General features: G+C 36.9%; 1 protein-coding gene across 6 annotated transcripts in view; it reads left to right on the forward strand.

Moving 5' to 3' along the window:
- The window catches only part of PTK2 (protein tyrosine kinase 2), a 434883-nt gene that overhangs the window by 349923 nt on the left and 57095 nt on the right, over nt 1–27865 (forward strand). For all 6 annotated transcript variants that reach the window (XM_036741078.1, XM_036741072.1, XM_036741073.1 and 3 more), the window contains 2 exons: nt 574–778; nt 24751–24862. In XM_036741078.1, the coding sequence (XP_036596973.1) occupies nt 574–778; nt 24751–24862 (317 nt within the window). The remainder of the gene's footprint in view (nt 1–573; nt 779–24750; nt 24863–27865) is intronic.

The raw sequence follows: 27865 nt of genomic DNA on the forward strand, positions 1-27865 counted from the left end.
GCGCTATACACTCCCAAGAATGGTTATTTGGATCTTTGAGAAATAAATGATATATGTAAGAAAAGGCTATGATGTTTTCTTTCGATATCCAAATTTAATAGTACAGGAACATGGGATGCATGATGTGGGGAGGGTCTTTGCTCCCTCATTATAGCAAATTTCTTTAAACATAAGCATATGACCTCATTTCTCTACTACATTATAAACTCTTGTGAGAGCTGGGGTTGAGTCTAACTCATCTTTGTGTCCCACTCTGCCTACCACAGCATCTTACCTATAGGTACTTGACTAAAGATTACTGCTGCTGATTGTTAAATGCCATCCATTTGCCCATTAACCTGTGGCCTTAAGAGATCATTTTGAATATAGCGTTATAATTTGAGATTGGGGAAAAGACAATGCATCATATTAACAATTTGTTTTCTTCCTTTATTCACCAAAAACTATTTTTTAATTCTAGGGAAAGCGTTGCTATACTATGCACTATGTATTTTAAACATTTTTAATAGTTTTCAGTTTATTGGGGATTAAAATTGATTTGCTTCATTGACTTTTTATGCTCCTGCTTCACAGGTGTCTGCATGTGGGAAATTTTGATGCATGGTGTAAAGCCTTTCCAAGGAGTGAAGAACAATGATGTAATTGGTCGAATTGAGAATGGTGAACGGTTACCAATGCCTCCAAATTGTCCTCCTACCCTCTATAGCCTTATGACAAAATGCTGGGCATATGATCCCAGCAGAAGACCCAGGTTTACTGAACTCAAAGCACAGCTCAGGTAGGCTGTATGTCATTTTTTAAATTACATTTCATTTTTTAAAATTAGCAAAAATACATCTCTTTCCCTCCCACTCATCCACCCAAATCAAGAATGAAAGAAAAACAAAATCACTGTATACAAACATTTGTAGTCAAACAAAACATATTTTCACATTGACCATATCTAAAAATTATGTGTCTCATTCTGTACTCTTTCACCTCTCTATCAGGAGGTGTGGGTAGCACATTTCATCATTCATCCTCTGGAATCGTGATTGATTTACACTGATAAGAGCTCCTCATTCTTTTAAAAGTTGTTTGTCTTTGCCATATCTCTACCACTGTAAAAGTTGGTCTATTGATTCCATTCACTTCACTCTGCATCAGTTCATATAAGTCTTTCCAGGTTTCTCTGAAACCATCTCCTTCATCATTTCTTTTTTTGGTTTGGGGGCGGGGCAGGGCAATTGGGGTTAAGTGACTTGCCCAAGGTCACACAGCTAGTACATGTGTCAAGTGTCTGAGGCTGGATTTGAACTCAGGTCCTCCTGACTACAGGGCTGGTGCTCTACTCACTGCACCACCTAACTGCCCCTTCTTCATCATTTCTTACAACACAATTGTATTCCATCACACTTACATGTCATGACATCTTCAGGTGTTCCCCAATTTATAGGCAATTCTTTGCTCTTCCTTGCCAAATATTTTTACACATCCTTAGTTTGCTTTGCTCAAGACTGATCTCTGTCTTAATCTACCTCCTAATTTTCCCTTCTCCCATTCCCAAAACTGATGTATTTTTGTCCCCAACTCTATGTATGTATATTCTTCCCTCCTTTAACCAGTTCAAGTGTCAGCTGCTCCCCCTCCCTCTCTCCTCTTTATTTAAATATCTACTTGCACATCCTGATTATGTAGAATAATTTTTCCTGACTTTCCTGTCCCTTCTTACCACCCCTCAGTCTATTCTTCCCCTCTCTTTCCATTCTTCTCTTAAGATAGGGAAAACCTAACAGAAGGGATTAAGGATTTCTGACTTCAGGCTTGACATTAGGGGTAGGCTCTTTGCATGGAAGGTCTGGGCTGGTCCTATTGCTCCTTTCTTAGAAGTATTGAGTGTTGCGTTGTTTTAGAATCTAAAGGACAGCTCAGGCTGGGGACCTGTAACCTTTCAGTGCTCTCACAGTTGTCTGATCCAAGGTAAAGTCTGATTACTGTTCCCTAGGTTTGAGCTTTCAAAGTTCTTGACCTAGGTTTGGGTCTGCACAACAGCAAATTGTTGTTTGGCTCTACTAAGAAGCTCTGCTGATTCAGGGTTACAGAACTTCAGGTTCATTTTGAGCCTAGGATTGCTGACCTGGTTATTCTTCTGCAGGCTTCAAAGCCCCCCTGATGCTTCTACTTACTTCTGAACCTGCTATTTTCTTGAATACCACCCATGGCAGAGCAGTATTCCCAGGCACAGTTTCCCTCATCAGTCCACCCTGGATCTATGACCCAGAACTACATTTTAGGTGATAAAGCTGCCAGTTGGCACCTTTACCTACCAAGGTGTTCCATCATGGGCCTGGGTAGGTACCCTGGTTTGGGTCTGAGACCTTCTCTGGCTCTTAGATATAACCTCTCCCTGCACTGCCACAACTGCTGGCCAGACCCCATCCCCAACGTCCACAGACCTCTCTATCTGTTTCCTTATGCCAGTCTAATTGTGACTTTATCTTGAATTTCCCGACAGGATTTGATCTGGTATGTTTTCTAGATCTATTTGGAAGAGTTTTAGAGGGAAGTATGTTGTATTTTGTTTTTTATTTGTTTTGTTATACATTTCCCTATTATATTTTAATCTGTTTCAGGCTACACTCAGGAGTTTTGTGACCTTGCAGCAGCTACTTTGACATTTTAGGTCTTTGACTTTTTTGCACAAAGGGTTACAAATATTTAATTTTTAAATTGGAGATCCATCATTTTGGATCATAGAATCATGATTCCCTAGTACCTGTTATGTAGAATTAAAGCTGGATTTGCATATTCTCCTCACCAAAACAAACCCCAACCCCAGCATGGTTTCTTATCCTCTGTAATATTTATTCATGTTTTCCCATAAATCCTCCATATATGCTCTAGCCAATATGCCGGAGACCTTTCTCTTTTTTTTCTTTTAACGTTTTATGGTACTGATGTACCACACATAAACTTAAATGGATCTGAAGTTTCTTTGATATAAATACTCTCTCCAGTGGTACAGAGCTCATTCCATCTATACTTTCTCATTCTTAATGACTTATCTCTATTAAAATTTCCATGCAGGGTCCCCCCACAGTGATGAGGCCTTCTTAATCTTTTCTGATTATGTTAGTGTGAATGCTGCATATTGGCTATTCATCAATTAATCTTTCTTCTTGCTTTGTGAACACATTACCTCCTTTCTTCCGCTATATGTCCATATATATATATATGTACATATATATATATGTATACGTATGTACATATATATGTACATACATATATATATGTATCTCTTTGATGATATCTTTTGTATTGCTCCATGCATTCATTTCATCATTTTTAATATGATGCAACCTATTTTACACCCACCATATGTCTCTCTATTTTCCTTTGATTCTTCAGAGATTGTAATATCATATGATTTACTACTATTTAGAATCACCAGAAAAATATTACTGTTTAAAAAAACAGACTTTTCATTACTGGGGAAGCTTGGAATAATTGAACTCCTACCTTTCTATTTACAATCCAGCACACTTCCATGTGGATTGTACCTCAAGGGCCATCAATCCTATTCAATTTGGGGGCAGTTCATTATCATGCATACGTAAATATATACATGCATATTTATATATTCCTATTTTCTCCAGGGTCTGTAATGATCTCTTTATTACTAAATCCAGTGGCCTTCTCTGTAACCATCCCCTACCTCTTCGCAATATTGAATACTATTAACCATACCTTCCTTGAAAAAATCCATGCCTCCCTGTATTTTCATGACATTGTTTCTATTCCTGTTTTTTGGAGGTAAATACTTCTTTCTCTCCTTTGGTGGATGATAAACCGTATCTTATCCACTATGCATAGTTATACCTCAGATTCTGTCATGAATCCCACCAGTGGTCACATCAGCTCCCAGGTTTCTGTTATCTCTTTGTACTTGATTCCCAGTCTACATACCTTAAGACCTCCTTCCTCCTGATCTCCATTTAATAAATCTCTTCCTGAATGTCTCATACGTATCTCATGCTCAACATGTCCAAAAATGGGCTCATTATCATTTCCCTTACATCTTCCCCTCCTCTTGACTATCTTATTTCTATTAAAGTCACCATGCTTCTGCTGGTCACACAGACTTGAAAGCAAGAGTTATCTTCAACTTCTCACTTTCCCTCACCATCCACATATACTTCATCCACATATACTAGTTGCAAAGTTGTTGATTCTGTATCTGAAACATGTTATGTCCATTTAAGATTTAAAAAAAAGATCTGCTGTGATGAAAGTAATTTATGATCAGGCTCCACACTTCTTTGTGGGATGATTAAGTATTTCTCCCCCTCATTTCCCCCCTCATAGCCATATTGGCCTATTTGCTGATCTCTATATATGACATTCTGTTTGCCCTCTATGTTGCCTTCCTATGATCTCCTTCCTTACTTCTGCCTCTTAGAACCTGTATCAGGTCTCATCTTAAGAACCACTTACTACATGAAGTCTTCTCTAATTCCACCAGTTGTTAGTGCCTCAAAAAATTTACATTACACTTATTTTGTACTTACTTGTTTGTATGCATGTTGTATCTCCCAGGAGAGTACAAGTTCCTTGAAGTCAGGGGTGGTTTCATTTTTTGTCTTGGTATCTCCACTTCCTACCATAGCACCTGGTACTTAGAGAGTACTTAATAAATGCCTATTGAATTGAGTAGAATCTTTAAACTGAGTACTTCAGAACACTTATGGAGATAATAAAATTTGTTTAGGAGCAAAAATGATGTTTTTGAACTTGATGAAATTAGCACAGTGCTATCTGCAAACATCTGGAGGGCTTTACCCTTGAATAGGAAATAAGTACTCCACTGGGGTTCTGTAGGACATTGGCATCTTTCCTTCCTTAGTCCTGAATCATATTTTCCAACTTTTTTGCTGCCCTCTTCTTATGCCCACATATGCATTAAAGTTTCCAAGTATAAAAGTTTTTTGTAATTTATTTGAACATCTTAGTGAATTCTTTTTAGAATTTCTCTTCCCCCACTAACAGATGTTGATAAATTGTAGCTCTCATAATGTTCCTTTTGCTTTTGTGCATGAGCCCTACAATGTAATATGGCAAAGTATCCCATGATATATCATTTCATGTTCCTATACATTTCCAGTAAAACCAGTACCACCCAGAGTTTGTGGTCTCTCACAGAAGTACTTGTGAGCACTCAGCCCTTTCATTTAGCCACAATTTTCTGGTTTCATATATAGCTATTTTGTCAATTTTGCTATGATGAAACTCCTCCAACAGTATATTAGCAGGGGTTTCACCCTTCAAGTTTCAGTAGAATAGTATTTACAGGTTATCTCAATATTGTGGTTTTCAGCATGCTTTCCCACCATCACTAGAGAAATGGAAGGGCCAGCACTGAGGGCCATTAAAATTTTTTTTCTTTGTTTCATGAGTTTCCATGGCCCCCATTTTCTACTGATGGGCTCATGTTCTCAGCATTTTGAACTTGTGGAAAACCCTTCCAGAAATCATTTTATCACATTACTTTGGAGGACTCATGGTCATCTCACAGATTTACAGATTCACAGAATCTCAGAGTTGGATGTATCACAAGAGCCATCAAAATCAAGCCCTTACCTAAGAAAGAATCTTTTCTGTTGCCTCTTAACAAGTGGTCATCCAGTCCTTGTTTGTAAACTTACAGTATGGAGGAGACCACTGCCTCTAAGGTAATTCCTTCTACCTTTGGATAGCTCTAATCATTAGGCATTTTTTCCCTTACATCAAGCCTGAACTGATCTCTTTAAAATTTTCACCTACTAATACTGTTTCTGCCCTCTTTAGTTGAACAACTCTAATCCCTCTTCCTCAAGACAGCCTGTCAGATACTTGAAGACAGCTATCAATTTCAAGTCTTCTCTTCTCCAGATTTAAATATCCTCACTTCCTAGAAACCATTTTTATATTTTATATTCTTGAGGCCGTTCATCATCTTGGAAACTTTGAGATTATCAGTGTCATTGAAATGGGGTATCCAGAACTAAATCTATACTCCTGATAGAATCTAATCAGGACAGAGGGTAGAGCTATTCTCACACTAATCCTGGATATTTTGCCTTTCTTAATGCAGCCTAAATCTGCATTAGCTTTTTTCTTTTGGCTGCCATATTGTACTATTAATCCATATTGTACATATACACTAAACTCTCTCAAGCATTTTTCAGATGTACTGTTATCTAGCTATGCCTACGTCTTCCATCTTATAATTAAAACTACTTATGTAACTTTACATTTATACCTATTAAATTCCATAATAAACTTGGAATTATATCTAGAATCAAGATTTAGAGGTGAAAAGAAGATCATCTATTCCGAGACCCTCATTTTAGACATGAAGAAACTGAGTGCAAACAAGTTTTAAGGGGCTTGCTCAGAACCACACAGGAAGTAATTAATGGCAGTATTCAAACCCAGGTCTTCTCTCTGAGGGTTTTGGACTATATAATCACTAAGATCACTTTCAGTTCTATCATTCTATTACTCTAGGGAAAGGATTATATTGGTTAACAAGCTTTGTGTAGCACCTACCACAACATTATGATAACATAGCCATTCAACTACAATTATTTGTTAATGACACAATGTAGGTACAAATATACTGTGAGACTTAGTAATAGATACCAAGAGATACATCACTGAAACTTTCTTCTTTACTTCATAACAGATAAATCAAAGTTAAGCTGTTAAAAATAATTCATACCTTCCAAACATAAAACAGGATGTAAAGAAGACATCTAACTGAGTCATGAGGAAATCACCTACCGAAAGTATGACCACGTTACTATTCTTATGGAATTGTTTAACAAGCTTCATCATGAAACCCACTTTCTTCAAACATTCCTAAAAGACAAATTATAAAGGCAGAGTTAAAAATGAATGAGATCTCAAAGGATTAAAAATATATGAATAGTTTAAGGATGAAGGACTTGAGAAATGTATAGTTAGCTGACTTGGAGTAAAGGAAACATGAGACTCATTTATTTATTTTAAGACTTTAGACAACTCACAGTTTAGAGAAAGTTCATTTTTCTTTTCTAAAAACTATATAAGTGGCATTATATATAAAGCTAAACTTTTACTTTTTCATTTGCAAGCTACATTATAAATGGGCAGAGATAAATCTTTTTTCCAAAGCAACTTTTAATTAGTCGATTTTCAGTTATCTCTGTCCACATATGGTAGAAGATGATGAAAAACAGTAATTTAGTGAATAAATGCAGAGATAAAGATAATAAAAATATTAATTACATGCAACACAATTTATGTAGCAGGAAGAACATTGGCCTGGTCAATAAGAGACCAGAGTTGCTTAAGAGAAGTAACTTATCTTTTCTAGGTCTTATCCATGAAACAAGTAAACAACATTATTTCTAAGGATACTTCAAAGTCTAAATAATTTCGTATCCAGTTGGGGTGTAGTAGGGGGGAAAACTGGATTCAGAAAGATATGACCTAAATCTCAAGGTCCAGCTCTGTTTTATGCTACCTTTGTGGCCTAGGATGTCAGTTAGCCTCACTGGGCCTCAATTTCCTTAATTGTAAAATGGGATTAATAATTCTTATATTTTATACATATCTCACAGCATTATTATAGATATCAAATACAAAAGTGTATTTAAAATGCTCTAGAATTGTAAAAGAGTTGACTACTATGAAAAAAAACTGCCAAAATTAGCCCAGTAACCAGGAATACACCAGAATATGCTCAGTCAGATTAGGATTTCTCTTAATTCCATCTTCTGAGGCAATTCAAACAAAGTCTGAAACTGTTGCTACATGTTAACTCTTCAAATATTTAAGACCTGTGATCATTTTTCCCAACCAATTTTTTTCTGGCCAAAGGAAACAAACAATCTTCAAAGGGAGACATGTAAATACAATAGTTACCTGGAAAATTGTTCAAAATTACTAATAATCAGAGAAATGCAAACTGAACATATTACTAACATATAAACATACTAACAAAACTATTAATATACAATTAAGAAACTAACATATTATTTTATACCTATCAAATTAGCAGAGATCTGAGAGTTTTATAGAACTACTTACTCCTTATGTGTGAGCAGTACAGCGTAGTAGCCAAAAAATCTAATGCATTTAGGCTGCATTCAGCAAAGCAGAACACTCAGGTTTAGAAAGGTAATAATCCTGTTGCACACTGTCCTAGTTTAAGATTAGCAGTATGATGTTCAGTTGTAAGTACCATTTTTTAAGCAGGCTGTTGATAAGTTGCAGAGCATCTAAGATACTGAAGGACCTCAAGAACATGAATACAAGGATTGTTTTAGTGAACTAGGAATGTTTTTAGTCCAGAGAAGAGAAGTTGTAGGTAGGACATGATAACTGGCTTAATGTTTTTGTAGGACTTTCATTTGGAAAAAACGGATTAGATGTGGGACAGTCCTGTAGCTAGAGTGAGCGACTAACCCAATAGGCAACCTATAGGCTGTACTGGTACCCATTTAATGTCAAGAGATTCTATTGAGTAGTGACATATTTTCATATAAATAACATATGCATAGGTATGGATAAGTTGTGATTTGCCCCTTTGGAGGGAGTACCCACAATGATGAGATCACACATTAGTCAAAGTAACAAAATAAGTTTAATCATATCCTTAAAGTCCCATACCAATGCCTCCTCAACGTATAGAGATATCATTTGATTCTTGAAGCCTATGCCAGTAGAGTACAAGCTCTGACAAGTCCTACCAAGCTGGAAAGACTTTAAATATGGCCTCACCAGTGTACTGCATATGTCCTATCTATGGAGCAGAATATCTAAGTTTAGACCCTTATCACCAGGGTAATGAACTAGTGCAGTCTCAACAACTCGTGAAGAGTAGTAGGCTTGGACATGTTGAGTTTAAGATGGAATCCTCTCCCTCTTCACTACCACATGTTGGAATCCTTTGCTTTCTTCTGGATTCAACTCAAACTAAACATTCTGAAGGAAGTTGTTTTTTTTTTTCTGATCTCCCCTCCCCCAACTGCTAGAAGTGCTGTCCCAATTCAAGGTTAACTAGTACCTGTCTCATAGGTTTGTACATGCAGTCTTTACCATTAAAATATAAGCTCCTTGAGGGCCTAGACTATTTTTCTTTTGTTTTTGTATTCCCGGTGCTTAGCATAGTCCCTGACACTTACTAAGCACTTAATAAATTCCTCTCCATTAATTAATTTCTCCTAAGACATGGAGGACCTTCATTGTATGCTAGTGGAGGGAGTACTCATACTAACAAAATCAGAAGTCTCACATATTGAAGTATTATGGTGTTTGATCACCTTTAAAATACATCAGCTTTTATGAAACATTAATCTATAACAAAAATGAAAACATTATGACAAATATTATAGCCTTTCATGATACTTAAGATTATTTCACTTAATTGTTGTAAATGTGTAATAGGGTCATCTTAACTTTGCTTACTCATTTTGCAGACTGATCTTACAGCCTTTTTCATCTATATTTCTTCATGATGACATCATCTCCATTATATTCATGTGCCAAAATCAGTTTGACCATATTATAATGATTAGACATTTAGGTGGTTACTAACTTTTCACTTCTTCACAAAAATATGTCCTACTTCTTTAGTGTTTTAATGTTTATTAAAATATGTTTTCCTCAGTCCATTGTGGTAGTCAGTGAAGAATTTATTATCCTCACTTTACAAAGTGGGAAACTAAGAAGCAGGTTAAATGGTATACCCAAAGTCATATGGTGGTAATTGACAGGACTAGATTTCAAGGTCAGGTTTGGTTGGTTTTTTTTTTTAATTTTAAGAACAGTTCTCTTTCTATAATAACTTGCTGCCTTACAACTATAAAAATCTTAATACAGATAGGCCCTTTTTATTGTTATGAATTCCTGGTGCTGGAACCCAAACTTTTTTTTAAAATCTGGGAACTAGTTCTCATCCCATTTTTCAGAAACAGTCTTTGATCTCTTGTTTATTCAAGGTGAGAATGTGGACTTCTTAAACTGGTAGCTCAAAGTTTGATCAGTGGCATGAAGTTGCTTGTTTTATTCTGTTTTTTTTTAAAGTGGTTTTGTATCTGCATCCAAATTCCTTTCTGAGGTGGTGTCAGAATTCCTTAGTCATCATACCTGTATGTTCCCTTTTCTTGTGATCCTTATGCTCTACCATACTACAAAAATCTGAGAGTTGGAAGAGACCTACTGATTTTTCAGTCCATCCTAAACCTGAACAGGAATCATCTACATATACTTAACATGTGGTTATGTAGCTTTTGCTCGAAGCCATCTAGTAAGGGAAAATCAGGGGAGACAGCCTATTCCCTTTTTGAAAAGCTCAGATTGTTAGGAAAATTTTCTGTGCTCCTAAATTTGCCTTTCTAAAACTTCTACCCCTTGCTCTTACTTCTCCCCTCTGAAGCCAAGCAGAATAAGTCATCTGTTTTCCACTTTATAGCCCTTCAGGTAATCAAAGAGTTAAACTCCATAGCTTTTTCAAGCTAAACCCAGTTCCTTAAATCAACTCTCTTAAAGTATGATTTCCCTACTTGTTTTATGTAGAATGAAACTTAATCTTTCCCCCCAAAATGTCTTATATCCATCTCAATTTTCTTGGCACTGGCACCCCTAAACTACAAATTCCCTTTTACCATTCGAACAATAAGATGTAAATGGCTGCCCTCAGTTTAATAGTTATCCTGAGACCAAATTTACATTTAAACTTATTCACATAATCAGCAAGCTTACTATGTGCTAAGCCCTGAGGATACAAAGAAAGTCAAAAGCAGTACCTGTTTTTAAGGACCTTACATTATAATGAGAAAGTAAATCAAGGGAATTAAGAGGTGGAAGTAAGGGAGCAGAGAATCCCAAGCTTGGGTCCAGCCAGTGCAAAAGTGTAGAGACCAGAGATGGAGTATTGTGTTTGAGGATCTACAAGTAGCCTACTGTTACTAATTCATAAACTGCATGTAAAAAAACTGGAAAAGTAGGAAGGGGTCAGGTTATGATGAGTTTTAAATGCCAAACAAGAGTTAATAGAGGAGGTAATGGAGAGTCTAGAGTTCATTGGGCAGGAAATGAGATGGTCAAACCTAAGTTTTAGAAAAATCATCTTGGCAGCTGAGTGGAAGATGAATTGATGTGGGGAAAGAATTGAGTCAGGGAGACTAGTTAGAAAGCTATTTAAATCGTCTGTGTGAGCTAATGAGGGCTTACAATAGGATTATGACTGTGTAAATAGTATAGAAGACATATATGGAAAATGTGAAGGTAGAAACAATAATTTGGGGCAACAGATTGGCTATATACTATGCATCAGAATGAGGAGCCCAAAATGACACTGAGATTATGAGCCAGGGTGACTGGGAACATGGTGGTACCTTCTGTTATAATAGGGAAGTGGAAGAGTTAATAAATTCTGTTTTAGACATTGAGTCTGAGATGCTTTTGGGGACATCCAATTCCAGATATCCAAAAGGCAATTAGTAAATGACCATAGCTCAGGAAAGTTGCTAGGGCTGGATATATGGATCTTGGAATCATCTGCATGGATATGGTCATTGAACCCAAAGAAACTACTAGGATTGCTGAAGATACAGAGAAAAAAGAAGAAACAGAGCCTTGGGAAACACCTACAATTAGTGGGTACAACATGGATGGAGAATCAGTCAAGGAGACTTAGGGAGTGTTTAGACAGATGGAAGAATCAGGAGAGATTTCTACTATTCTAACCTAGAAGCAAAAAAAATATCCAAGAGAAGAGGCTAATAATGTCAAAAGCTAGAAAAAAGGTGGGGCATCTAGGTAGTGCAAAGAATAGACCACTGGCCCTGTGCTTTGTCAAGTTTAGCCATGAAGGTCCAAGAAAATTTCTTTAAATTGATGCTCTTCACTAGTTTCTCCCACCTTTCTACATTGTCCACATGCATACCTCTGTTTAGCAGTTATCTGTACTTCTCTGTGTCCCACTAACAAAACCAACTAGAGGCCTAGTTAGATTGAATCATTTACCCCTCTTTCAGCCTTCACACCAACCCCTTTCAGAATTTCAAATCATCTTCTCTAGGCCTCAGTTTTTTCAGCTGTATAGTGAGATAGTTTAAGTAAATAATAATAACTCCCATTTATAAAATGCTTTGCTGTTTACTGGGTGATTTCCTCACAGCAGTTTTTTGGAGTAGGGAGAGAAAAACTTATTATTGCCATTTTACAAGTGAAGAAACTGCAACTTAAGGGCATAAAGTTGTTTTTATAGTCACTATCAGAAAAATCTCAAATTTAAAGCAGGAATCCCCTCCCCAGTTATTCCATCTGTGGTCCTACATCTGCTTCCAGACCTGCAGTGACAGCAATCTCACCTCATTGAGACCATTCCCTTTAAAACCGTTGCTGTCCTTTAGTGAAACCAAAAGCTGCTTCTCTGTAACTCTCACTCATCTCTCTTAATTCCTTTCTCTGGGGTGAGTCTTTTAAATAAATCTCATTCTTCTTCCATATGACAGTCCTTCAATTACTCAGGCTGTGGTGATTTCCCCCTAATAATCACATTACTGACTCCTATCAAGGTTAAAATCCATTTCAATGCTCATATCACTTTCATATCATTTATTGTCTATGTCTCCTCACATAATCCCTGTTAAATTTCGTCTAAGTTCAGCCTCTCATTAACCTATTAAGATTTTTCTGAATCTGGATTCCATAATCCATGTTAGCCGCTTAAGTAGAACTTCACCTGAGCCATCAAGAAAATTATTAAACAGAGCACAGCAAGGAACAGAGCCCTGTAGTGCCCCAGTAGAGGCCTGTCTTAAGTTAAAGGTGTTGCCATGAGGTCTGAACTACACTAAAACATAATTGGGAAATATTCAACAAAATAAATAAAAATACAGTGCAACATAGGTAATGTTAATTTGTGGTTTTCAAAGTCAACCTGCCTCAGGAATCTGTTTCTATATGAGTTTGACACCACTGCTCTTAGTTGCTCTTGCTCTATTAACCACCATTCTTTGGGTTCAGATTTTCAACTAGTGCAAAACTCACCTCTCCTGTCGCCTCACCCATAGCTCTCTGTTGTCACTTGATCAAAAGGAATTTATTAACTGTCTGATCCGTGTGAAGCGCTGCAGTAGCATGCAAGTTACTTGGAACAAGCAGCCATTTTGAGAGGGTTTTGTTTTGTAACAGTAGTGGTCATATGTTCATGCTTCTCCTGACAGTGGGCTCACTCAGAATGTCAGACCTTGATTAGGATAAAGCCACACTGAGCTGGATTTCCTGCCATCCACACATGTGTTTTGCTGCACTTTTATATTGTAGTTTTTAAGAATGGGTGCTATGCTAAGGAAATGTACAAAAGTTGATCTCTTAAACTGCACACTTTAGTGACTGCCAGAGATACTGCAGCAGCTCTTGGTGTGCAGAAGGAAAGCATTTCAAATATATAGTCAAAAAGGATCAGAAATGCCAGACTGCAAAGAAAAAAATATAGTAAGAAATGGAAGATAACTCCAAGAACTGGTAAACTGTTGCTGCAAAATGACCTTAATTATTGAAAGAAGAGTGAGATAAAAATTGGGTGTGAAACAGCTTCTAACCATTGCTGTGGGGAAAAAATTGCTTGTCATAGGCAAGATGGTACAAAGACTGGAGTACAGAAGATTAGAAAAAGTAATTTTTACTGATGGACCTCACTCTCTTTCACCTCCTTTGTCAAGAGGAACTGAGTAGCAAAGAGAGAAAAACTTAAAAGAATACGGGATGGAGAAAAATACATAGTTAATGATTATAAATGTGATTGCAATGAATTCACCCATAAAAAAGAAGGGGATAGGAAAAGGAATTAAAAAGTAGAATCCAACAACACTCTATTTCCAAGAAACATTTAAAACATAAAAATTCTTACAGAGTTAGCATAAAGAGCTGGAGCAAAAATCATTTATGCTTTAGCTGAACTAAAAACAAAAAAATAAAACCAGTTAATAATCATTATTTCAGATCAAGCAGCTTCATAAATAGATTTGATTAAAAGAGGTAAACAGCAAAACTATTATGCTGAAAGATACTGTAGGCAATGTGTTAATATTATTTAAAATGTATGCACCAAGTGACATTGTATCTAAGTTCTTAAAGGAAAAACTAAACAAGGTTCAGGGAAAAATAGATTGTAAAACCATAAGAGTTGGTGATCAGAGTGCACCACTTTCAAAACTAGGCAAATCTAAGGAAATAAGAAAGAAATTAAGAACTTTAATAGAATTTTTTGAAAATATAGAGACAATAGATAAATAAATATGCTATCTCTGCTGATTTTTGTATGAGAATACAAAGAATACGTACATCTCAGCTTTAACATGTCACATTTACAAAAATTAACCAGGCATTAGGCCATAAAAACTTTAAAAAAATTCTTTACGAGCCAAAGCACAGTAAATATTGTATTCAGTAAAAGATCACTGGTAGCAGAGTGGATGAGTAGTAGACATGGAGTTAAGAAGGCCTGAGTTTGAATCCTGCCTCATGCATACTCGGGACAAGTCAGTTAACCTCACGTTTCCTCATCTATAAAATGGAGATAATAACATCATCTGCATTACAGGGTTGTTCTGAGGCTAAAATGATTTAATATTTGTAAATACACTTTGCAAAATGTTGAGTGCTAGACATGATTATTGAACAAAGGATTAAAATTAGAGACTAAATAACTTAATCCTAAAGAATTTGTGAATCAAGAATAAATTGTAGAAACAATTGATAATTACATTAATGATAATGCCATCAGTGGGACAATACACCAAAATTTTGAGACTCTAGCCGAAGCGATATTCAGAAAAATTTTGTCTCCAAACACTTTCGTCAGCAAAAGAAAGTGCAAACCAGTGAATTGGGAATGTAACTTTTAAAAATAGACAAAACCAACAAATGTTAAAACTGTGATCCACAGTTACATTACCTCTTTCAAGCTTAGTCTTTTTATTCATCTGTAAAAATCAAAATGTTTGATACTTGTGTTATGAACTGCACAGAGTTGTAGGGAATATGTTTTACAAACCTTACTACAACTATGCATTATTATCGGTGTGAAATGACTTAAGTGGCTTTTAAACTGAGTTCTTCTGACTTTGAGTCCAATACTATTTTCACCACTATCAGGATGCCTTTACCAACAGTGCAGCACCCATTCAAGAATCTCACTTTTCCTGAGGTTCTGAGTTCAATATTAAAATATTAACTACCTTCTTTATAGTTTAAAATACCTTCCATAGTGAAGAGGAGAGTAAAGTATAACTTTTGCATCATTTTTAGAAACATAAATATGCAGTTCACTATAGTCTTAAGCGTCTGCATCAAAGGAAAGTGAACTCCCCAGTTTGTGAGTGTGAGTTCTTTGATAGCAGCTTCTTCCTGTACTATCTCTGAGGTCTGGATACTTGATTTCCACTCTGCAAAAATAACCATTCTTTCTTTAGAAAGCTCAATTCCATGACGATGAGGCAATGGTGGATAGTTATAAAAGACCATGTTTCAAAACTGGTATTCCCACAAACTTGTTCAAACAAGTTTCCCTACATCCCTATTGGGTTTTTTTTTTCTTTCTTCTTCTCCTCCCCCCCCCCCGCCCACCCCAAATTTCACTGATACTATTTTTTCTGGATACTTGCCAACCAGTGTTAGAAGCTTTTAGCCTTTAGTAACTGTGTGCTCCAGAGCAGATTTTACTATTACCTCACTTTCATTTGCAGAGTTAAAATTCATATTTCACATTCCAGATGAAGCAACAGACTACATTTCTACACTACACTAAAACAACCAATAGTCTTTTCTTCACATTTCAAACTGGATATCCAGTAGACATCTTAAGCTAATCATGTCTAAAACAGAAATCATTATCTTTGCCCCTAAACCCACCCTGCCTCCTACCTTCCCTGTTACATTATCCTTCTAGTCCCTTGGGTTCACAACGTAGGAGTCAACCTGAATTCTTCACTATCTCTCACCACTACCCCCAAATCCAATCTGTTGCCAAGGCCTATCAGTTTCACCTCATCAACATCTCCTAAATATACCCCCTTCTCTCTGACACTGTCACTCCTCTGGTGCAGGTCTTCATCCCCTCACACCTGGACTTTTGTGATAGCTTCCTGGTGGCTCTGCTTGCCTTGAGTCTCTTCCCCCATTACTCTTCATTCAGCCACCAAAGTGACTGTGTCACTCCTCAGTAAACTCCAGTGGCTCCTTGTCATCTCCACCATCAAATATAAAATCCTCTGTTTGGTATTCAAAACTTTTCATAATCTAGTTCCCTCCTCCCTTTCCAGTCTTCTAACACCTTACTCCTCCACATGTACTCTTCAGTCTGGTGACACTTGGCCTCCTGGCTTTTCCTTGAACAAGACACGGTATCTCTTGGTGCTAAGCATTTTTTTCTGTCTGTCTCCATGCCCAAAATGCTTTCCCTCCCCAGTTGAACCTGCTGACTTTCCTGGCTTCCTTTAATCCCCAACTAAAATCCCATTTTTATAGGAAACTTTTCCCAACCCGTCTTAATTCTTGTGCCTTCCTTCTGTTAATTATTTCCTATTTATGCATATGTAGTTTCTTTGTACATATTTGTTTGCTTGTTTTCTCCTCCATTACATTGTAAGTTCCTTGACATCTTGTAGAGGCTGTCTTTTGCTTCTTCTTATATCCCCCCGTGCTTAACACAGTACTTGGCCCAAAATAGGCACTTAATAAATATCTATTGCTTGTTTAAAAACTGTTACATTGGTCTGGACTCCTAGACTGTTAGGGCTCGAAGAGACCTTAGAGACCATCTAATACAGGGGTTCTTTACCTTTTCATGTGTTATGGACCCTTTTGCAAGGCTAATAAACCTATAGACCCTTTTCTCAGAATAATATATTTAAATGCACAAAATGAAACAGATGGGATTACAGAGAAAACCAAATGTTAGTGAAAATGAAGATGTATTTTTCCCATTCAAGTTCATAGACGTCCTGAACTTTTTCCATGAACCCCTTTTGTGGACTCCAGGGTTAACAACCCCTAATTTAATTCAACTTCCTCATTTTATTAGTAAGGAAAATGAGACCTAGAGATGAGAAAGGTTTTGACATGGTATCACAGCAAGATAATGGCAAAATCAGAACTTAAAATCGTATCTCCTGATTGATTTCTTTACTGCTTGTATTTTTGCTACCATGTCCTCATTTTTCTGGAATGGTAATGTGAGGCAGCATAGCATAGTAGAAAGAGCCCTAGACTTGAGAGTCAGGAGACTTGGGTTCTAGACTTAGTATTATTACTGACTAATATATACACATGCGCACATGCATGTGTGTGTGTGTGTGTGTGTGTGTAACGTTTAATCCCTTTCAGATTTAGTTTCCCCTTCTGTCATCTGAGGGAATTGAGGGCCCTTAGAACTCTTCTTTCTATGTATGATTCAGATCTCTTGAGTATACATTTGGTGGTTATCAGTCTTTGTTTCCATTCAAGACTTACTACTTAAAACAGTACAACTCATATTCTTTGTAAAAGAATATTTTATCTTTCTAAATTTATATCTCAGACCAGTGCTTTTGGAACAAATGAATTATTGTGCCACCCCTTTTATAACTACTCATTTGCCTTCAAAATAGTTTATAATAAAAACTCCTATTGTTGCCAAAGCAACAGAAATTTGCTAAAGCCTCTTCTGCATTGACTACTGGTGGCTACAACCCCTGAGAAATGAAAAGTCTCTTGTGGTATAGGAGAATAAAATCATACATTTGTCTCATTGCAATGAGATGCAGGGTGTGTTTATTTGTATTTTACCTGAGATTTCTAGTTCATTTGGATTGCCTTCTTTGCATTGTAAAGTCATTGGGTTGGTTACTTTTTTGCATAGAGCGAGAGTTTTTTTAAAAATTTAGTATAGAATTCTTTTCCTCATCTCCTTATTCTTTATCTGTGGCTCATAGACAATATTGTACAGTTCCACAGAAAACTTCCAAGTGTTCTAGCAATTTTTGGACCAAAAAAAAATCTCTTCATATATTGTGTCTTTTGTTAACTGAGCTAAGGAAATTTAAGAAGAGAAAAATTCATGTGAACCCCTCCTCCATCCTAGAAATTGTGAAGTTTCATTATTTTGCAGCAAAATTTGGAATAGAAATGTTTCCTAAGCTTATTGTTGCTAAAAATATTTGTAGTTTGGGAAAGTATGCTTAAATCTGACCCCTTTGACCATCTGCACATTCTAAGTAACTGCTTTAGGTTCTTCAGCAGCTGGAGAGAGGAAAAGGTCGGGAATATCTCTCCATGTATTCTTTACTCCATCTATGGAATGGTCTTCCCATTGCAAAAACAAAGACATTTTTGTGGGTTATTTATATTCTTTGCTGTCCAGCAAAGACTAAAATTTCTCTGAGACATTTTTACATTTATTTTTGGTGAGGGAGTAATAAGGAAGAAGCACAAAAAATGAAGAACCTAAACACATGGGGTTATTCTATTTACTAGTTTTCATTGCATTCTTAGAGGATTAGAATTGTTCAGTTCAACATGTATTTACTTGTTTAAAGTAGTTTTACAATAAAGTAAATGATTCAGTACTTAATAATCACTGAAGTAAAAGATCAGGCAAACAATATAAAGAACAAAATCATACCTAATACTGTGAACTTCGAACTGTTCACAGTCTAAGGAAAAATAGGCATGCTTGACCATTTTCTTCTGATCTTTGTCTTCTATGTCTTATTTATCAGAATTTATTGACCTTATTTCTGTATAGCCGGTGTGCATGTTGCTACTTTTTTCATTCTGTATTTCTTTATACTCTTGTCATTTCCTCTGCTACAGAAGTACGCCTTTATATTAATATATCAGTCACTGAACATAAAGGCTTTTTCCAATTCTTTACTGTTACAAATAACACCGTTAATATGCATTTTAGTAGAAATATTTCTTTTTTCCTCTCCCTTTTAATAAAATCCTTAAGAAAAAAATATCCTAATAATGAGGTAAAAGCACGATCAGTTTTATTCCCTTTATTGGCTATTGCCAGAATCCTTTCCAAAATGATTGTATCAATTTACAACTCCGTCAACAGTTGACATGTATTTATTATGTTGTCTGTTGTATGCTGGCATGGACATTGTAGACTCAGTAGGATTCTAGAGTAGAATCACAGGAACTCAGTTCATCTGGTCCAATCCATACTTGAATAGGACTCCCACTAAAACATATCTGTAAGCAAAGGACCTTCAGTGAAGTCCTCTTTTTTCAGAGGGAGCAGAGAGAGTAAATTTTCATAGCACTTGAAGATTTACAGAGTATTTTCCCTCTAACAACCCTCTGAAGTAGTAGTACTGGTAAAGAAACTGAGGCTCATGCAGGTTAAGTGACTTTTCCAAGGTCATACAAAAGTAGTTAATAGCAGAGCCAGGACAAGCACTTAGCTCCCTTAACTATTAGTCCAGTTATGTTTCTACTATATCATGCATTTACCAGAAGTAGAAACATCAAATCCAATTTTATGTGTTGTATTCCTAGAATTTGTCATTTGAGTACAAGAGAGGCATAACTTTGGGGAATTAAGATTCTTTGTCTAGTTTTCCCATCTCCTCTGTGCCATCAATCCAAGGATATGTATTTGAAAAGATCAAAGTCACAAGTTTGATGTCTGTATCAGCTAAATAGTTTAGCTATTCCCAATGTCCAGAGACATTATACCTAATGCCAATTAGCTAATACACAACACCTACAGCTGGTCACTGAGGTAGAGGAGAATACAAATGGATGAGTGAAAAGTTCAGTCCTACTTCATTACATTGATGTATCTGTGGTAGCCTCAACTGGGATACTTCCTCTAGTGATACTGATCACATCCCATCTACACCTTACCTCCTATGTGACCTTTGTCCATATTGTATTCCAGTCATTTCAGTCACATCCAACTCTTTGTGACCCCACTTGGGGTTTTCTTTGCAAAGATACTGGAGTGGTTTGCCATTTCCTTCTCCAGCTCATTTTGCAGATGAGCAACTAAGGCAAACCAGATGAAGTGACTTGCCCAGAGTCACACAGCTTGTAAGTGTCCAAAGTCAGATTTGAACTCAGGAAGATGAGTCTTCCTGACCCCAGGCCTGGCATTCAATCCACTGTACCACTATATCCTCCTGTAAATTATCATATATTGTCCACCCAACACAATGGGGCATTCCTTTAGATCTCTTGATATTGTGTGGGTACTGTTGCAGCAAGCTACCTAAAACTTTAATCAGTTATCCCTTGCTCTCATTATAATACTGACCTATGACCTTTTCCATTCCTATACATTTCTAATGACTCTTTGTGTAGTTCTCTCTTCCTTCTCTTCAATCTGTGGCCCAGTTCATTATCCATTAGAAGAGGTTTTCCAAGCCAGCGTATACTCAGGGACCAACTTTATGGACTATCCTTCCAAATGCATATCATAGTCTGAGCAAGAAGTATACTTCATTCACTTGTATAGACGTTCATCTGTTTGGAGCAGTTAGGAATCTTGTTCAGTTGGCTCTGCAGTGATGTTATCTTCAGATGGGAGTGTCTGGGGGCCCTCCCCCCTATGGGGAATCCCTCTTCCGTTTGGACTCTGTACTGGATGCTTCATGTCAGTGACAGATATCTAAGCTTCTCTCTCACTGTTTACAATCAGAAGATCATGGAACAAAGCTAATTCTGTTAAAGCATGTTCCAAGAAATCTCATATAGTTTTTTAGTCAGCACAATGAGCACAATGGAATCGTGTTTCCACTATACTTTTCAGTCAACTGTGTGACTTTAAAGATTTAATCTCCTGTACAGTACATTTTATAAAAGCCTGCCTATCTCTTGCTCATCCCTTCCTCAAGGATATCCTCTATATGCATGTATTCTCAGAAAGATTTAAAATAAGTATATGGATCAGTAGCACTCTTTGCTCCCTTTCCTGACCCTCTTGTTGCTGCTGCTGCAGAAGCCACATGGCAATAAGGGCCACTTCTTATTTTTCTTTGTTTCATAGACAAAAAAAAATACATCACTTAGTAGTCAGTTTCTTAGGTGATGAGCCTCTCTATATTTAGGTAGTTTGTTCTCTAGAAAGCAGTCTGATGTTAGGATTATACCTGAAGTCTTTTTGAGACTGATAGAATCTGTAAGAACTCATACCCTACTGTCATAATCTTTGAAAACCTAGTGGTATTTCCATGTGACAGTGAAACTTTGGAGTAGGCCTTTGTGTAGCATTACCTGGCTGGAGGATGGGAGAGAAGTTAGGTTTGGAGATGGAAGGGAGGCTCAAAATACAAACTATATATCAACTATGGATTAGTAACTTCATCTTCATATATAAAGAATGACATCTGAGAGAGATGGATTAACAAGGTTGATTAAAAAATACTTTACGGGTTAAATGATCACAAATTCATTGAGCCAGAAGTGTAATATAGCTAACTAAAAGAGCTAATATTATCTGAGGCTGCATTAATGTAAGTAGTTCTGCTAATAATAATAATTTTATCCGCTTGCCTAGTGGTTCACCAAATATTAAATATAGAAGAATAACAACAGGATACTCATCCTTGACTCTTCTAAATGAACTGTGTCAAATAGATGAAAATGAGATAATAGTATTGAGTGTGATGATGAAAACAGACACATATAAGGCTTTCAAGCCTGCAAAGCAGCCAATCCTCACAACAACTCACTGAATTAAGTGATAAAGATTATTCCTGTTTCATGGTTAAGAAACTGATTGTAAGAGAGAGGGAGTGCCTTGATCAAAATCTGTAGTTAATGAGTGTTTGACCTGGCAATTGAATTCAAGTCTTCCTGAATCCAGGAAGCCAGCACTCTTTCCACCATGAAGTGGTAGTCCCATTGTCCTCTGCACTGAACAGACCACATACGGGTTATTATGTCCGGTTCTGGATATCTCCATTGAACATTGATTAAACAAACCGAAGCTCATAAAGATGAAAACTGGAGTGGAGCGGAAACTAGCAACCATGTCATACACAGACTGATTAGAGAGCTTAGAATTGCTTGTTTGGAAAAAATGCAGATTTTTAGGAGGACATGATCAGTTATCATTTCATGTTTTTGAAGGGCTGTTGGGTGCAAGAGAGATTTTACCTATGATGTTTGGCACAAGACTAAAACCTGGGACAATTGAGTAGGAGGTGGAGGAAACAGGTTTTGGCTCAACTTAAGGAAAAATATTCCTGACAATCATAACTATCCTTTTAGTTAAATGAACTATCTGGTTTGTTTGTGAATTCCCTATTACTACAGGTGATCAATAAGAGACTGGGATGTCAAAGAGACAATTTATGCATCAAGAAGGGGTTAGAGTAGATGCTTTCTGGTAACCTTTCTGACTCTGAGAATCTGTGATTCTAATTATTTTATATGTAACATATTTAGATAAATTATCATGGTTTTGATTTTGTTGTTGGTGTGCATGTCATGACTTGAATTACTGCAGCAAAAATAATTCATCATCCCACCTTCTGGTGATGAGCATTTCCAAAACTAGCCGGGCTTATACTTGGATTACAGACATACAGTCTGGCTCCAGGCCTGTACTAGAAGCCTTTCCAATTTCGTAGACATTGCTAGACTTTGTAATTTGCTGGTACAACTTTCAGTAACCCAGGATCACTTCCTCACCATTGTCAGGTATTTAAAAAAACAAAAAAACTTTAGTAGAGAATATGCTTTCATACTTACAATATGTGCAGGGTAGGGCAAAAAGAACTTCCACTTTTGTTGATAAAAATTTGAAATAAAAAACATTTCTTTGAACAGTAGACCAAAAAGATTATGGTCTTCAACTGTATAATAACATTTATTCCACCACGTATATATGTATGTGTGCATGTGTGTGTGTGTGTGCGTGTGTGTGTGTGTGTGTGTGTTTAGAGCTCCCCTTCAGATGTAAACTCCATCAAGCTTTGCTTTCTCTCTATTTTCCATGGTGCCCTGCATAATGACAATACAATCAAGACTGTTTTCTGAGTATTCTGACAACCAGTCCCCTACAGCAAAAGCTCACTTGTTAAAAACATCTTAAAGTATACAATGGATTCCATTTTTATGTAGAACTCATGGCATGTTTATTAACAAAAATTCATTTCCTTGTGCATTTTGGTCATTAGTAGCAATTTTTCAAACAGTATTGTGATAGACTACATCCCTCTATTAAAAGTCTAAAGTTGCTGTTAAACTCTTAAATTTCTGAAAAGCATGCCAGTTATTTATTTTTCCTAGTGGTGGATTCCTCAGGCAGGAACAGGGAGACAAAATAGTATCCTGGATACTTTTGATGAAGAGGTTTCCTCTAAATGTTAATTTAGCAGTTGATAGCTAAGTCAAGTTTTGGTTTTGTTGAATTTATGATCACTTTTAATAAAATACTGCCCCTCCCTTTTCTTTTGGGAAAATATATGTTTTATATCTATAATCATGGTTTGCCTTTTCCATGGTAATTTTTAATAGGGCTGGTTTGGTTTCCTGCTTTTTGGGTTTTTTCCAACTTAAAAAGATGACTGTGTGCATTGGTCTATGAGGGAAATGGCACAGCAGAGCCTCCAGTCAAACAGGAATGTATTTTGGAAACAGTCAGGCAAATTCCCAGATTAGAAGAGGCTCTGGGACAACTGAGCTCACTCTGCATGAGTAATTCTGGGTGGTTGTTTCGTGCAATAAACTGGGAGGTTATAAGCTTTCAATGAGCTTCATTATTAGAACCCCTCCATACTGGTGTTAAGACATGTAGGAAGTGAACTGTTTACCATTGTAGTAAAGGTTTTGCCTAGCTCTGCCTTTGCTGGGAACCCTAAAGAATTCCTACACTATGGGAATCTAATAGATTTGTAACTTGTGCTGCATTCTAAGTATTTTAAATTATGACAGATAGCCAAGATTAGTAATCTGCATAGCAGAACAGGAAGGAGGCGGTAGTATAATATTGAACCTCAAATAACCACTGTAATAGTAAGAATCTGGTAAGTAATTTGCTATGTTATTTACTATTTTTTCTTCCAATTAAAACAACATATAGATTTTTTAAAATCTATGTAACTGAAAGCCATCATTGAAAATGCTATTGCATATTTCTTTACTCTTTTGTTAAGGGTATTACTATACTGAAATGTAGCTGAAAACCTGTAGTTAGGTATTTGGCAAATTTCAAGTTGGCCAATTAAACTGAAACTTAACTGTGGGTCCCCATAGTGTACTAATGCTTTTGTTTTTACCTTTTTGAGTTTGGTAAAAGAGACTTTTTCCATATGAAGAATCAGTGGTTCCAGACATGTATCTGCTTGATAAATTGCTTCTTGGGATTTTTCAGGGTAATTATACTTTGCCACAAGCACAGAATGAATTTTTAAATGCAGAGATTTTGTTGTTCTTTATATCCCCTCCCCCAATCCTTCTCATTGCCATCTGGTTTGTTTGCTTGTGCTTACCCCCATGCCTGTGCTTTAAGTGAAATCTCCCCTTTAAAACTGAAATAGTCCACAATCTAAACATGATTGGTTTAAAACCCTCTCCTACTGGCCCACTATTAAAGAATCCCTTGCTAATTTTTTCCCTCAACTACTTTGAGCATACTGGCATTGAGAGAACTGTCTTAAGGAGGTTTTCAGGGTGGGGTTTAGAGTACACTAACACACAAATGTCAGTTCTCCTTAACCCAGTTTATTGTCTCCTTAGTACAATACTGGAGGAGGAGAAGCTTCAGCAAGAAGAACGAATGAGAATGGAATCAAGAAGGCAGGTCACAGTGTCCTGGGATTCAGGAGGCTCAGACGAAGCTCCTCCCAAGGTAGTCATACTTATTGATTATTAAAAGCTGTTTTATTTCCTATCTTTAAAATGTCAGCAATGCTGTAGTGTTGTCTTTGCAGAAAAGCCAGAGGATCACTTTTTCAACTACAAGGATCGTATTGGATGATCTGTTTTGTTTTCACAAATTACTATGGCCACTAATTATTTCTCATTTTAGCCTCTCCTAATTTCCTCAACCCCCATAAATGTGTTAACAGACAGTGTTCAGATAGATGTTGTTTCAGGTCTAAATTCAGGGCTCATAGATTAAGCTGAACAAAACTTCTCTTTTGTTTCTTTCTGACTTTTAACTTGCTACCCCTCCTCCACAAACATGAAATTTGAAAAAGAGGAGCCTGGCTCGCAGCAAAACATTTTTGTCCTTAGCAAATTACAATTGTCTGGGATTTCAATACTAATCAGCAAGATCAAGTTTATAGTAGAAGGTGGGGTCAGACAAAAAGCATTCACTACATTGTAGAATGTATATTGAAAATAATTTTACATTCCTGTCTGATCAGATCCCCCCTCCCTTTCTCTCTCTTCTCTCTCTCTCTCTCTCTCTCTTTTGGAAAACCTGGCTAAGATCATTGTGCATATGTTTGGTCTTTTTGTTGTTGTTAATAGGTTGTTTTCTCAGAAGTGGAAACACATTGAAATGAAATTAGGTGCTCCCCTGCTGCCTTCTGTTGTGGACTTAGTTAGGCAGTCCTCAAACTTTTTGGTCTCCGGATGTGGGTTATATCTATTGATATTTACCATATTGAAATGTTAAAAATTAAAATGTCTTAGTTTTGACCTGGTGTACCCCTTGGAAAGTAGGAGGGAGGTGCACAGAACAACAACTACTTAGAAAACCACAACCTTATATTAAAGAATGCACCCCTGAGATGTGTCCACAGCTAGTTATTTGACCAAATTAATTAGTCTTTGACTAAGCCAAGTGATTGGTATCCAATAAAAGATTTTTGCTGTTTATTCAGTCTGCTTTAATACGGTTCTTGCCTGCTGTATTCTTTGCCTCTTCTTCTGATGATACTTTACCACCCTGATTAACCGAGAATCTTCTGTGGTAGAATTGCTAGAGCAAATGTTTGACTTTGTAAAGATGTAAATTAAACCTTTGTTTAGTTAATAATTGACTAACAAGGATTTATTAGCAATTAGGCTGGCTTGAGTAAACTGGAGTAAACTCCATGGAATGAGAATTCACAGACCTTTGCTAGCTTTTCTTTTAGTGCTTATAAATTCCCCGGTTTGATGCAATATGAGCAACAAAAACAACTAGAGTACTGCTTTGGGAGCCAAGAGACCTGAATTATAGCTAAGGGACCTTAAACAACACCCTCCCTTCCCCGGGGGCTCAGTTTGCCTGTCTACGCCATTATTGTATGGTATTTTTCACATTTTAAAATATAGTGACAGCCTAAGAAAAAAGTGTTTAGCACTGTGCCTGGCACAAAGTAAGCTATTGTTAGCATTAAGAACAATACTCAGCATATACCTATGCATATAGACATACAGTGTGGGACATATCCTTGAGGGATGAATAAGCTCCCTTTCTAATACGTTACTAGCTTTAAAAAATCACTGGATTCAGGAACTTTGTATGGAATGAGCTCTCTTGTTTATTGGTTTTTGCATAGTTTAAATTGGGCTAGTTTTGTTTCCCAAGGTTGCTGCAAAATGAGGCTGGTTAGATTTCTGTATCTTATTACTTTAATACATGAAGGATCAGTCATCTTGTTGGTGTGAGTAATCCTTTCATCAATACAGATTACAACCCATCTTTAACTTATGGTCTTTGAAAATTACTATGACTGAAAAATTCATTATCCTACAGCCAGACTGTAATGAGCTCCTCTGAAATTTGCTAGGCCTATGCCTGAGCAGCAGATATGTAGTCAGTCTGGCATTGCACCCCTGCTGGAGGGAGATTTTTCCAGACTCTGTGCCCCAGGGGTATACAGCCTTTGGTACCCAGAGTTATAATATGTCATGTCAAAATATGAAGCATTACGATAAAACTATCTGGGAGACTTACTCCCTAGAACCATAAATACCTGGGTTTGAATCCTGCCACTCACACTTATTTGTGTGACTGCAGGCAACCTACTTTGCCATCCTCAACCTCAGTTTCTTCATCTGTATAATGGAGATAATAACATTACCTACTTCACAGGGTTGTTGTAAAGATCAGATGAGATAACATGTATAAAGCACTTTGTAAACCTCAAAGTGCTATGTGAATGTTTATTATTATTATATTGTAAAATGGTCTGCTTGAAGAGCAGTCAGACCTTCCAGCTCCCATACCTACTCCAGCAAAACCCTAAATTGGCACCAGAACAAAGCAGTGAGAAATTACAATAAATTACTTCTTCCACCCCAGAACTATAGAACAGGTCAGCTGGGAGACTGAAGACAATAGGAAAGGAGGCTATAGAGTAGGGTAGCTTCCCAGCTAGATTAGATAGTCATAGTCACGGTCCATGAAGCGCCTATTATGTGCTATGAGCTGTGCTAAATATGGGGATACAAAGAAACTTATGCCACCAGGCACATGTGTAACCTCTAAGTCTCTTTGTCCAGAGGCAGCAAGAGTAGAAAGAAGGCCCCACGGTAGCAACCTTGGAAGTTCTGGAGTAAAGGTGCAGTGCTCAGAATGGGACCCTGCAGACCCAACCCAAGGGCTCCAAGGGTCCTAGCATGCTGCCATTAGATGCCAGACAAGGTGTCTAACCCTGGGAGGTAAAGGTCAGCACAGAAACCCAGGTAACCCAGGAAGAAACCAAGCAGAGGCAGCCATCCAAATCATAAACGCAGCAGTCAGTAGGCAGAGCCTGGTCTCGATTCAGGAAGTCTGAGAAAAACCATTATGAAAAATTATTGCAAATCTGAAGATGTCCAAAAAGTAGAGAATAACTTTGTAACAAGTGCAAGCAGAGGAAAAAGGGTGAAAAAGGACTTTCCCAGAGGACTTTTGAGAAAAAAACAGAAG

The sequence above is a fragment of the Trichosurus vulpecula genome, chromosome 1 (assembly GCF_011100635.1).
Source record: "Trichosurus vulpecula isolate mTriVul1 chromosome 1, mTriVul1.pri, whole genome shotgun sequence".
Lineage (NCBI taxonomy): Eukaryota > Metazoa > Chordata > Mammalia > Diprotodontia > Phalangeridae > Trichosurus > Trichosurus vulpecula.